The 13872-nt window shown below is 31.6% G+C and overlaps 1 protein-coding gene and 1 long non-coding RNA gene across 24 annotated transcripts in view; one reads left to right on the forward strand and one right to left on the reverse strand.

Moving 5' to 3' along the window:
• The window catches only part of LOC123012509 (basement membrane-specific heparan sulfate proteoglycan core protein), a 266314-nt gene that overhangs the window by 22595 nt on the left and 229847 nt on the right, over window positions 1–13872 (reverse strand). For 22 of the 23 annotated variants that reach the window (XM_044410482.1, XM_044410479.1, XM_044410480.1 and 19 more), the window contains 8 exons: window positions 11940–12266; window positions 9512–9663; window positions 9052–9461; window positions 3880–4557; window positions 3649–3830; window positions 1076–1093; window positions 785–958; window positions 545–733 (listed from right to left, as the gene is read on the reverse strand). In XM_044410482.1, coding sequence (XP_044266417.1) covers window positions 545–733; window positions 785–958; window positions 1076–1093; window positions 3649–3830; window positions 3880–4557; window positions 9052–9461; window positions 9512–9663; window positions 11940–12266 — 2130 coding nt within the window. The remainder of the gene's footprint in view (window positions 1–544; window positions 734–784; window positions 959–1075; window positions 1094–3648; window positions 3831–3879; window positions 4558–9051; window positions 9462–9511; window positions 9664–11939; window positions 12267–13872) is intronic. The other variant, XM_044410472.1, reaches the window with a different exon arrangement.
• LOC123012510 lies at window positions 11660–12772 on the forward strand. Its single transcript, XR_006413218.1, has 2 exons — window positions 11660–11947; window positions 11999–12772. It is a non-coding gene; the product is annotated as an uncharacterized LOC123012510 (long non-coding RNA).

Genomic DNA, 13872 nt, shown 5'->3' on the forward strand with positions numbered 1-13872 from the left:
CGCCATCTTGAAAATATTTTTATTTAGGAGGACTTAATGGTTTATGGCTACGTACCAATTTTCAAATAAATACGATTATTGCAACTCCCAATACTTCTAAAGTGGGATTTAGACGGAACACCCTGTATACTGACTTATAAGGAGCATCCAAAAACTTTTTTTTGTCTTTGATACAAAAAAGTTGTTCTTTCTTTTGGTTTTCAACAATTTATATTTTATTAAAAAATAATATCTCTTCAATTTTGCAACTACTGAAAACAACTTTGCAGCCAAATGTGCTAATACCTTTCTTAGCGTTACCAGCACGTTGTTTCGACTTTTTTGTGCTAGATGCATAAAAACATTGTTTCTGCTCCACTAAGACTTTCTCTATGAAAGCAGATAAAAACACCGGTGAAAACACAGTACCTAGAATTGCACATATGTCTTCCTCGGCTGAATGTAACAAAGAAACAATAATTACACAAACTACCGATAGATAAGAGAAAATAAAATATTGTAAGAAGCGAAAAAATTACAAAAATATCATTGTAGCCAAACTTACAGATAACTTCCAGATGGGCAACAACAGAAAAGACGACTTGTCCTGAGGATGTTGTTCCCAAGCAGCGGTATTCACCGCCGGCGGAGGGCTGGACATTGTCGATGTAAAGCGTTCCACTTCTTATAAAAGCATCGTTTGGTAATGAAGAATTATCCGTTCGAGCCCAATTGACATAAATTGGTTCGTTATCTACAAAATAAAACTATAAGTGAGCAATTTTTGTTTATTTGTCAGTTTTACCATAATTGTTGTTGATTTGACAACGCAACTCTGCCCGAGTCCCCACAGGAGCTGTGAATTTTTCGTCGTAAGTGTGTGATGGACGTTGTCTAGGTGGTAAATAAGTCGGTCGTCGTTCGTTGTTTCTGTAGTCCCCTTCAGGGGGAGTTACTTCGTTACCCGTTGAATCTTCACCTAGTCAATATAAATCGAAAATAGATTAAAAATTGTTATTGTTAAATAACAATTAAAATTATAATTGTTAAATATTGATTTGGAATTAATATTTACGTTAATTGATTATTCACTTACCTCCACGTGATCGGTTACCTACGGCCCCCAGTTAGTAGTAAGCAAAGATGAAACAAAAACAAAAGCATGAAAATAATTATTCTACAATATTACAATAATTAAAGTCTGTTTTTTCTTTAAATGGAAACTCCCAAGTCAAAATTTTGGTGAAAAAATTGGTAGCAGCTTGTCTCCATAGCCACAAATTTTCAAATTGAGATGTTGTCAAAATTTTGACTTTTATGAATAAAACCTGAGGACAGACATCAGACAAAAACTTTGAAGAAAGGTGAATAAAAAGTATGGAACCAAACGTTTTTCGCTTAAACTATTTATTATTTGGAAAAATTAATTGAAGAACGATAAAGTGCTATAAAAATGTGATGTTTTATCAAGAATAAAATATTTCGAAATTTTCTTTTGTTTTTGAGTTCTACAATTTTTCAAATTTCAAATGGCAACCCACTATAAAAACATTTTTCTCATAAGTTATGATTTAAGGATTACAACTATCTACTTTATAGTTAATTTTTTCAATTTTTTTTTACATAAATTGCAGTTTTGACAAAAAAAAATCGCATAATTCAAAAACAAAATAAAATCTCGTATTCAAAATACTATCACATTTTTTTATATTACCTTAATTTATATAAATTATTATTTCTGGAGGCAAATGATTAAAAAAAACCGCTTGGTTCCACACTATATATTCACCCTGTATACAGAAAAAAGTTCTTTATTAAAAGATACAAGTAGGTATTATGATGATTGGCAATAAATTTTGTGTAATTTATTGAAATGAGCTCAAATTTGATGCATTTTATAAATGTGAAGAAAAGAGAGAAAAAGTGTAAAAAACAGGCAATAAACAAAATAAAATTGTTCTCTGCTTTTTTTCTTCTTGTTTCTCCATTAGATCTTCTTTCTTTTTTCTATTATCGTTTTAAATGCTCTCATTTTTTATTTTTTATACTTTTTCTTATTTAAATTAAGTTATTTGACAAGAAAATATGTGCAATGTTTCTATAACTTCCTTTCTTCATCTTAAAATTAGTATAACTTTTTCTTTTTTATCGTTATACTTATCACTTTCTCTTCACTGCTATTTTATTATTTTTCTTTTGATTTTTTCTTAATTTTTTTACATTTTCTATTAGCTTCTCTAAAGCATTCTTCTTTTTAGACAAGGGATTCTTCTTTTTATTTCATAAGTTTTCTTATAACTGTATTTTTTCTACGATTTGCTTATTCTCTCTTCTTTTTTTTTCTGTACATTTTTCTCATCGTCATTTTATTTTTTTTAGTGTAAAAATTGGCAATAAAAAAGTATTTTTATTATTTTCTATGTGTATTTTATTTCACTTTTTCTTTACTTAAGTATAAAAAAAAATAGTTATCAAATTTCTAAAAACTGTTAGTGGTACCGAATTTGTTCCTTTTTTGGTGTTTCGTCTCTAAATTTTCTTAGACGATTTTTTGTGTTAACATTTAATGTTAACAAGAGATTATTTGGCATTTCCATTTAAAAAAAAACAGACTTTAAAATGTGGTATAAATATGGGAGCAGCTAATACCAACACCGCATAAATCTATGTGCGATTACTCTACAGGGTGATGAAAAAAAGGCGCCCACGATTGAAACAGGCGAGTCCTTTTTTATTGAAACATTGTGACCAGCATTCCAAAAATAGTCTAAGTAGATTCTTTTTAAAATTTAAACAGTTTGTCTAACAGCACAAAGCGGCAATACTGCACAATTTTCTTTTACTAAAAAACTATTTCACTCAGGAATTTTTCGTATCTAGGAAACCTTTTTGACTTTAATCGTTCAAATTTCACAGAAGAAACAACATTGAAGATTGATTTTTTTTTTTTGCTAACGTTTCCAATAATTGAATATTACTTGGACATTTTCTGTATCCTAGGATATTTGCAATGTTGCAACATTGATAAATTTTCTTTGGAGCCAAGAAATAGTATCCAAACATCTTCAATAAAGTTTATTTCAATAGACTTTTTACACATTTTTTTAAGAACACCGTCAACAGTATCAAAATCTAGACTTTAACAATGAAATTATTTTAAAACTGTTAATTATATAGATTTCTCTTTTCTAAAAAGGAAAGTCTATATCTTTCTGATAAGAGCACAAATCCAATTTTGGTCTTCGAATTCGTCTTTAATAAAAGATCACTTATAACGTGTGGGTTAACACGGGCGCCTTTTTTTCATRATACTGTATAATCTAGTGTTCTACTCTAAATCGTACGATAAAAAGTGTATTAAAGTAAGAAAAAAACGCAAAGGAAGAGAAAAAGTCTGGAAATTAGAAAAAAAAGAGAAAAAGTGGTAGAATGGAGAAACATCATAACAAATAATAAAAACAAGGTGAAAGAAGAAGTTAAAAGAAGAAGTTATTGATGTGATAAGAAGTAGGTTAAAAAAACGAAGAGGGTGGAAAAAGATGGGAGCAAGTTGAGCATTTGCAAAGAAAAAAATAAGGAAAAAACCTACACACTGATGAACACATAAAACTAAATTAAAATTTCCGAACTACTTTTTCTTCGGCCTACTGTTAATTTCTTTAAACTCACCCACAATGTCGCCGCGACTAGGAACGCTATAAATCGCAAGTTGAACTCTCTTTTCTGCAACTCCTGCTTGGTTTCGTGCTTCACAGATGTACAAATCTTGGTCTCTTGTGGAAAATCTAGCAATTTCGAGTATCGCTACATTTCTTGAAGCAGCAGGAAGTCCAGAACGTCCTGAAGCTCCACTGCAACATCACAATAGCAAAAGTGAAACAAATCAAACATGATTCTTACTAGGGTTCTGATAACCTCCTCCATTGCACTGACGGTGGTGGACTACCCCTAGCATGACACTCAAGTCTTACAAACTCATCTCGTCTCCTCATAATCACATCTTCCTCGGGTACAGTCCAAACCTCTGGAGCAATTTGGACTTCGATGCTTGCTGTTACAGTCGCTCTGCCAGCCTCGTTTTCAGCAGTGCAAATATACTCGCCGCCTTCGTTTTCAGTTATTTGAGTGAATCGTAAGGTGCCGTGGGACATTGTCTCAATGTTGGGACTTAAGGGTCGGCCGTCTGCCCTCGTCCATACCACTGTGGGGGCCGGAATGCCTGCATCAACCCGACACGCGAGAATTGCACTGTTGCCAGCTGTTATTGTTTGGGAGGCTTGTGGATGGACTGAAAGAATGGGGATTTCGAGACGGTTTACTTCAACGATGGAGGAAGCTTGAGCGAGGCCGAGGTTATTGGAGGAGACACAAACGTAGACTCCTCTATCTGAAACTTGAGCGTTTCGAATGTAGAGAATAGAACCGGATTGGGTGATATGTGGGGGTAGTTCGGAACCAACTCTCGTCCATTTGATTGTGGGTGTTGGGGAGCCAGTGGCGTCGCAATGAAGTTCGGTGGAGGAACCTTGAGAGATTGTGATGCGTTCGGGGCTGACTTTGGCGCTCGGTGGAGACGTGCTGAAAGACATAGAACTTAGTTTTCACACATAGGGTGACCCAGGATGCGTGCAAACTCCGTAACTTTTTTTCTATCAAACTATCGATTTGATTTTTTTAAACAATAGATCCTATATTTAATACAGAATGTCCCAAAATAAGATCCTATAATGAAGCACATTTTTTATTTAATACAGAATGTCCCAAAATAAGATACACAACTAAAGTCGCGGTCCATTCATAGTGGCCACTTCCCTGTGTAAATTTGTAAAAATTGAGTTGTGTAAATCTGACTTAAAACATCCATTTGTTTTTTAGTGACCTTTCTATCAAAAATGACAATTCAAAAAAGTCGGGTTAGAATTCATTAATGAAAACCTACGATTTTTCGTGGATTTTTGAATTCGCCAAAAAATGACAAAAATGACAAATTACAAATAACAATATTTTATTGCATCATTGCATGGCATTTTTGGACTATTTTGTAAAATTTGTGATTTGTGAGACAAAATGAGAAACTTTTTTTTTTTGAAAAAAAAATGTCGCAAAATTTGACACATCAATACAATTCTGAGAAGAATATGTTTCAACAAAATAAAATTTTAATAGAAAAAGGAGTAAACCACAAAGGAAACAATTTTAGTAATTTTTATAAGAACGGGAAAGGATCATTGACAGGAAGCAATGTAAAAATTTTGAGAAAAGTCTACTTATAGAAAATGCTTAAATAAATCACCATGATGTTCTACACAGTGTTGCAAGGTTTGGTGAAATTTCACCAGATCTGGTGATCTTCATGTTAGTCTGGTGATTAGGTAAAAACTTTTGTCAAAATTCTAATATCTGGTAATTTTTTTGAAAATAAAAAAAACTGTTTTTCCAGTATTTTCCGCGTTTTCAACCAGAAACTTAATTATTTCGGCAAATTTAAATAAAAAGGCGAAAAACCAAATTGGTTAAAAATAGTTCTGTTTGTTTTTTTTTCAGGATTTTACTAAACAAGATCGAAAATGACAATTTTTTTTTGTCTTTTTCGAGTAGAAACATAAGTAGTAGAAACACAATTATTTCGCAAAATTTCGTTTTAAATTCAACAAGTTCGACCAAAAACGGCGCTGTTTTGACCTTTTTCGAGTATTTAAGCATGTTTTTCAGAAATAAAAACACAATAAGTTCAAAATATTGCCTTGAATCAGGTTAAAAATTACAAAATTAAATCGAAAGTGGTATTATTTTTAGCTTGTTCCACTCAACTACTTCATTTTTAAAACAGAGGCGCAAAATCTTGTCCAAACACGCTTAAAAATCACAAAAACAGTTGATATTGATGTTATTTTGTTTATTTCATTCGATTTGACTGGTTTTTGAGCTAAATAAGACAAAAGTGCGTGTTTTTGTACTAAAATCACAGGTTTTTCACTAAAGCAAACTAAAAAATCAAGAAATTAAGTCTAGAATTATATTATTTTTGCTTTTCTCGAGCACGTTTTTCAGCTAGAAATGCAAAATTTTGTTAAAAACAAGCCGATAAATCACAGAATTAAGCCGAAATGCATGTCATTTTTGGTTTTTCCAAGAGTTCAAGCGGATTTTTATGCTAAAAACTGCGTTTTTTCGTGGACAAACAAATCGTAATCTGGTGAAAGTTTGGCGAATTTTTCAACTCGAATCTGTTGAATTTTATGTTTTTGAGCTGGCAACACTGTCTACACAAGCTGTTAGTCTTCCAATAAATGAGCTCCGAACTCCAGCAAGCATTGCTTCATGATGGAAGGCTTCCGTCAAATTTTACGACAGCAGCCTAACAGATTCCTTTTTTTTTTCGAAAAAAAAAAATCAACATTTTTTATTTTGCAAAAATCTCACAAATCTTACCAAGTAAACAAACTATATAAAAATGTTATTCAACGATGCTATGAAATATAGGGTGTTGTATTTAAAAAAGTCGAGTTATTGCCATTTGTAATTAGTCATTTTCAAAAAATCGTAAAAAACATGTAAAAAAAATAGGGGTTTTCATTAAAAAAAAAACAGAACTTAGTTGTGTATCTTATTTTGGGGCATCCTGTATTAAATAAAAATATTTTTGAAATGTGCTACATTATCGGACCTACCATTAAAAAAAAATCAAGTAGATAATTTGCATAGAAAAAAAAGTTATAGAGCTTGCACTCACCCTTGAGTCACCCTGTATTTGGTTTCAAGTATTATTTTGGCTGTATTTATATAACGGTGAGCAAAACGAAAATAAAAAAAAATATAGACAGAGCACTGAATTCTTAATAATAAGAGATAAAGGCAATGCAAAAATTTTATTGAAAACTATATTAAAAAAAAAATTCAAACATTTAGCAATTTGCGCCTCGTCTCATATTTTTGAAAATGCAGCGAATACGGTTAAAGATACAAGAAAAATATAAAGAAGAAAGTTGTAGAGAATAGAATTTCCAAGAAAAAAGTCCCGGAGATGATACCTCTATCTGCAATGGTTTAGGTCCTAAAAATGTTCAAAGATGCTCAAGTGACGAATACGTGTTATTTTTACCGGTGGTCAAGAGATAGAAAATTAATTTAAACCTAAACGGTTGAAGATAGAGATATGGTCCCGCAGACTTCTTTGTAGAGAATTAAATTTCCTACTTTGTTCCCTATATTTTTTTGTATCTTCAACCGTATTCGCAGCGTTCTCAAAAATATCGAAAACAGTATTAAAAATAAATTTTTAACAATTATCAATTTTCGTTCCGCCCAATATTTTTGAGAACGCTGCGAATATGGTTAAAGACACCAAAAAAGTGTAAGAAACAAAATTGTAGAGAATAAAATTTTCTACAAAAAAGTCCGCGACACCATTTTTCTATCTTCAACGGTTTAGGTTTAAATTACTTCAAAGTGTTCCTCTGGCACTGAATCACCTGTAAAAATTAAACGAATCCGTCGCTTGAGCGGCTTTAAACGTCCTTGAGGCCTAAACCATGGTGTCGCAGACTTTTTACTAGGAAATTTAATTCTCTACAACTTTCTTTCTTACATTTTTCTTGTATCTTTAACCGTATTCGCAGCATTTTGAAAAACATGAAACGGAGCACAGATTTTAAATTTTAAATATTTTTTTTCTCATATTTCTCGTGAAAAATTTAGTCGTTCGTTTGTCACAGCTTATTAAGAATGTGAAGCTCAATATTTTTGCATTTTTTCCAAGCAATTAGTAAACTGGTTGAATTTAAATTAATTTAAAACGATTTGAAACTGAGCTCTGAGCGCTCTCATTTTTACTCCGCCAAAAAATGTAGCAATTTGGTATCTCGTTTCGTCTCCAAATATGTAGTTCTCTATAATCAGAGACTATTTTTATGGTAGATTGGTCTTTACCAATAGGTCACTATTGGATGAGAGAATTATGGCCATGTGTGTGATTAATGGTCTTTCAAAACCACAATGGAATTTCTGAAGAAACCGTTTTAGAAATAATATTTTAGTTTTAAAGGAAGGTTTTGGTAACAATCAAATATGCAAATAAAATAAATCTATTTTAAATGTAATGAAATGTAATCACTAATCATTATTTGTCTAAATGAGAAAACACACTAGTTAAAAATTCAACATTCCAAACAACATCTATGTATTCACATACATTGCTGGTTTTGTAATAATGAATTTTAAAATTTATGTGATTTTTGCTTGTCTTAGTTAATTATTTGCATTTAAACGATTCTTATTTATGGTAAGTTTAAATTTTGTGTAAACACAATTATTTTTTTTATTACATAATTTCGTGTGGGTGTATCTCAATTTCTTTTCATATTTTTTGAAGCAGTCGAAATATTTTTTTAAGATTTAACATACGATATTTATATTAAGGACAAATTGTATAATTATTGTTATATTAGTACGAGCTAATAAAAATTACATGACCAAATATATAAAAAACGAGTCTACGGAACTAGTTCGAAATAATCTTCTGAAATTACCTATAATCTTTTACATAGATAGATTTGTTTTGTAGAAAAATGGGAAAACATCATTTTTTACAAGCCCTGGAGTGTTTTCGTATATGGCAGTGACCCATTGGTTTTTAATGTACTTAATAAATAAAATATAGAGCCGATATTTTAAAATTTATCAGATTTGCTTTTGGCCATAATTCACATCATCTGATTAGGTGTAGCAACGTACGTATGGATATTATTTGAAACTATTTTTCTCAAAACTAAAATGGCTAAAATATTCTAATTTTTTTTACCTTTTAAACAATTGCTGAACGGGCGTAGTAAAAACAAACAAGGAACTTCCTGTATATTTTTTTCACAGCCTATTAAGAATATAAAGCTCAACATTTTTGCATTTTTTCCAAGCAATTAGTAAAGTTGTTGAATTTAAATTAATTTGAAACTGAGACGGTAAAACGCTCTAAGCCCCCTCATTTTTCCTCCGCCGTATTAATTTTTTTAGGTCCAGAAAATCAAGAAATTTTGTATCTCGTTTCGTCTCCTAGTATGTAGTTTCAAATCTTACCCTGATGATTCGTATATCGTAACATCGGCAGTCCCCATGGCGGTGTATCCCGTAGCCGAAGTCGCTGTGCAAACATAAACTCCCGAATCTTCAGCTCTTGGAGATGAAGCAGTTAAAACATCCCGATTGACTATGAAACTGTAAGGTAGTGGACGTCCGTTTTGTCGCGTCCATTTGATATCGATCGCTCTGTCGGCTTGACACCTCAACGAGAAAGATTCTCCGCTTGAACCCTCGTAATATGGGGGTGATATTTCCACCGTTACAGGTCTACCACCGGTGTTCTCTCGCACGTAAATATCTACGTTAGATGTGTGAGTGCCGGCTGCATTTGTAGCGATGCATTGATATGGACCTTCATCGGATTTGCGAGCTTGAGGAATACGGAAAAGGCCGTTTTGGAAGTAGTGCTATAATTTTTTTACTGACATATCAATTTGGTTTGTCTTTATAAACTTACTGTTGGATTTAGTTGTTGACCATCGAGTCTTATCAAACGTAAAACTGGCTCGGGTGTACCAGTGGCTGCACATTGGATTTGAACCGTCTGACCTTCTTGGACATCCACGAATGGAGGTGTTATTACAACTCGTGGTGGTTCTGGCTGGGATGCTAGAAAGGGTATTTTTGAAAATGAATCAAATATAATAAAAAAATAATGTCATTTTACACGTTACACGGTAAAAAAAGTTGGATTTACAATATAAAAGATTACTTAAAAAAACTGTATTAAATTTGATAAAAGTCATAAACGACATGAGATTAGTTCTAGATATGGTGGATGCGCCGGGCAAATAGTAAAATTGAATAAAACAGTCGTGTTCTTATTTTTTGTTTTCTTTGTAAAAACCACATTGAATTATATTTTTATCTATAGTCGATTTCAATGACATCCGTGCTGTCAAAATGACAGTATGTTGGTATCACTTGCTGTTTCAATTTAGTAATTTTGAATTTCTTAATTTGGCAATTTAGCTTGACGTGGAAAATTGACAAATTCAAAATTATCCAACATTCTTGACAAATAAAAAAATATGGATTTGGAAAAGCCTGCAAGGGTTTTACTCCCCGCGCGAGAAATAAACTATTGCCAAGAATTGTTTGTTGTAATGTTTATTGTTTGTTGGCGTTTCACGAAATATAAATTTTCTTTCACCATAACCTCAACATCTCGTTTGACACTTTTGTAACTAGACGTTGCTTATACTCTGAACACGATTATGAATTTGTGCGTAATATATTCTTATAATTTGCACTAACGTATTGAAAATGATACTGACAACTCAGATGCCATTGAGTTACATTAAAAAAAAACGGCAAATGTCAAAAAAAAATTATCAATTTTTCCATGGTGTAAATGTGGTTTATTAGAAATAGGTTAACATATTTTGATGGCAATTTTCCTACCATTTTCCAGGTGAGCGATGATTCTGGCTTTTTCTACTTCACTTAAATGCGGCATTACACAAGTTGGTATAAATTTAATGACATTGATAGAAATATTTTTGATAGGTTTTGTCAAGTTGACATTTGACAACTAGAACCGTATTTACATTTCGAAAAATTTTATTTCCCGTTTTTTTTTAATGTAGCTGTAGGTTGCTATAACTTGATAATATCACTATAGTATCCAAAAATTTTCTACTGAAAATCATGGGCGTCGTTACAAATTTTTTTAGAAAAGGGTTTAAAAATACATATTTTATTGCAAACACAAAAACATGTTATACAAAATAGGAACATAAAACCATATTTTTTCTAACGGAAATTATAAATGAAACCATAAGACAGGAATCTCTAAAACCATAAATTGGAGGATAAAAGCTAAAAAAATATAAAAAATTAAAAAATATGCAAATTATAAAAGTTAAGCATAAAATAACACAAATCAGTAAATAACATGAACTAGTAAATACTAAGAAAAATGTAACACTTTGAAATCAAAACATAAAATAAAAACTCTTTAAAATACATTCAAAAAAACAATAATCAATAGAAATAAAAAAATTACAGAATTAAAAGTTTTAAATTTCTCAACCAAAATAGTCTATGATAAAAAAGTTAAAAAATGTTAAAAAAAACAAGTTGCAAAATGAGCGTGTTTTTTACTAGACGTGTGCAAAAAACAGCCATTTTGAATCGTGTTTTATATTTTTTTTTCCAATTTGGTTGTGAAAAGCATAGGCATCAAATTCGAATTTAAAATCTGTAATTTCATAATGTCATATTTTATAACTAGTGATAAAATTAAACAATTTGACAACTAAAATTACATATCACAACTGTTGCTTTTCACAACAAAATTGGAAAAAAAAATAGTTTACCGCTAACGGAATAAAACTTATTCCCGAAAAAATATATTAGGCTAACTTCCAGGGGGGGCACATGGCCCACCTTGCCCCCTTCAAACCACGCCCATGCTGAAAATTGTTTTAAGAACAGCTTTTCAAGAAATAGCAAAGCGTAAATATTTTGATTTAGATTTGGTATTTTTGTCACAATTAAATACTGAAACTCTAATGTCGGAGGTGTTTCCGTTTATTTACCATCAGAAATGTAAAAATTTTCACCAAAATAATCATGTTTGTTGTCAGAATATGTCAAATAGTTGTGACTTGTTATCAAAATTGTCAGTATTTACAAACTCTAAGAAGACATTAAATGCGCACCACCAACGAATTCAATTGCAACAGTTGTCAACATAATTTACTTTTTGGAATAATAGCATTTACTTTACTTCTGTTTGTTCTCTACATGTTATTAAAAGCGAATATTTAAGTAAGTTTAAATGTTACCTGTCTGGTTCAATGCTTTTGGCAATAATGCTAAGGCATGTAATTAAGGAGATGGATTAGTGGAAACAAGAAACCAGTTTGAGAAATACTTACGTCCTACAGTAACTGTTATATCTTTGCTTTCAATAGCATAACCATCGGTTGCTTCGCAGATGTATCTTCCAGAATCGGACACCTTCAAGTTTGTGATGACTAAAATTCCTCTTCCGTCATCGATGGCATGAGCCGGGAGTCCAGCACCGTCTTTGGTCCATGTCACTCTAATTGGTCTAGGCCCCAACAGTGATCGTGCACTACAGTTGAATCTAACAGTGCTACCAACTTTGTAAATCTCAATTACGGGAGCTACAATTGTTATTTCCATCGTAAGTGGATGTGGAGTGGAATAAACCGGTCCCGGTGTTGTAGTCACATTCCCGTCTAAAAATGCGAAAAATCATATTAACAAATGAATAGGGATTCTTGTTATGTTGTTAAATACACACAAAATATTAGTACCAATGCGTGGACGACCACATCGTTATATTGTTAACAAAAATAAAATCGTATTTAATAACTCCACCTACTACCAAGAACGATGAACACTAGAAAACAAGAAGCTAACTGATGGACTCAACTGAACAGTACCCTTTCAAATATGGATAATTAAAAATGGAATTTGAAAGAATACTTGTCCAGTGTTCTACGTTTTTGAAGACAGTTCGAACCTGGATTCACCAGTGAAGTTACCGTGCCTACAATCGTACCGTCACTGGTCGAAATAACACACTGTATATGGTGCGCGAAACAATCATTTACTTGATAATACCAGATGGAGCTTCCATTCTGTGATACTTCTGAATTGACCGCCACTCCATTGTCACGGAATGTGACATTTAGTATGTCCATGCTCTTGTATGTACAATGGAATAAAAAATAACTGCCAACTTGTGCTTTCACTTGCGATGGGGTTAACTCCAAGCCGATTGTTCCAACTAAATGTTAAGCTTTGTGTAGCAAATTTATTGATGGTGTAGAACCTCGATTATCACTGATCAGCTTATAAATAAGCTACAAAAAGAAAATCGAGATTCTACTGTAGCTAAATTTGAGTGTTTTACTGTACCTTCAGCAGCAAGTCACAATTATGTGATATCAAAAACCAATTTGCGGAATTTTTATAAATTCGGCAATTACAGACAATTAAAATTGTTTTATTTTATAACGGGTGTTTTTTTAATTTGGCGTCAAAGCTATCTATGAAAGTTTGATTGTGAACCAACCATCCGACGTCTGTTCACAATACACTCCAACTATGGAGCCAAATTTAATTGAACACCCGTTATATACAAACTGTTTCAGAAGTAGGTGACCTGTGAAAAAAGCTTCCATCAAGCTTAGACACTTTTTGTTTAGGATGTTTTCAAAATGTTTTATTTCTTTTTTTTGAAATTTTTTCCAAAAAAATATTCATTTTACCCATAATATTTAATATAACTTATACAGTGAGCGGCAAAATTATGAAATAACTTTATTTATTAAAACTGAAAATATTTTGTTTGGACAGATCAATTTCCTTTTTAAAAAATACAAACTTGTTTGTTTTTTTCACTACTAGCTGTAAAAGATACCATTATTTAGTTTGTTGAGAGGTTGTGAAATTGTTTTTCTCTCCTAGTAGTCAATAATCATTTTCATTATAGACCAAGGGCTATAATGTATTAGAGGTGGGTAAATGCCAATGTTGAGGAATATTATTATTATTGAAAACTATTACCATCACAAGTATTAACGCAAATATTTCTACATAAAATTAATGCAAAATTAAATAAAAAATATTTAAACTTCCTCATTAAAAACATTAGAATAACCCCAACTTTAATACTTCTATCTATGTCAAAACTGTCAAAACAAAAAATGTGTTTATTTCATGTTGAAATCCTACCGATAGTAGGACAAATTTTAATACTTTTTACCTTTTCTTTGCAGTTTCTTTGTTATTTTAACAAATATTTCATATTATGAAGTTAGAAAATTCCTTTAATAG

The sequence above is a fragment of the Tribolium madens genome, unplaced genomic scaffold (genome assembly GCF_015345945.1).
Source record: "Tribolium madens isolate multiple individuals breed KSU strain unplaced genomic scaffold, Tmad_KSU_1.1 Scaffold_96;HRSCAF=242;Tcas5.2_LG5, whole genome shotgun sequence".
NCBI lineage: Eukaryota > Metazoa > Arthropoda > Insecta > Coleoptera > Tenebrionidae > Tribolium > Tribolium madens.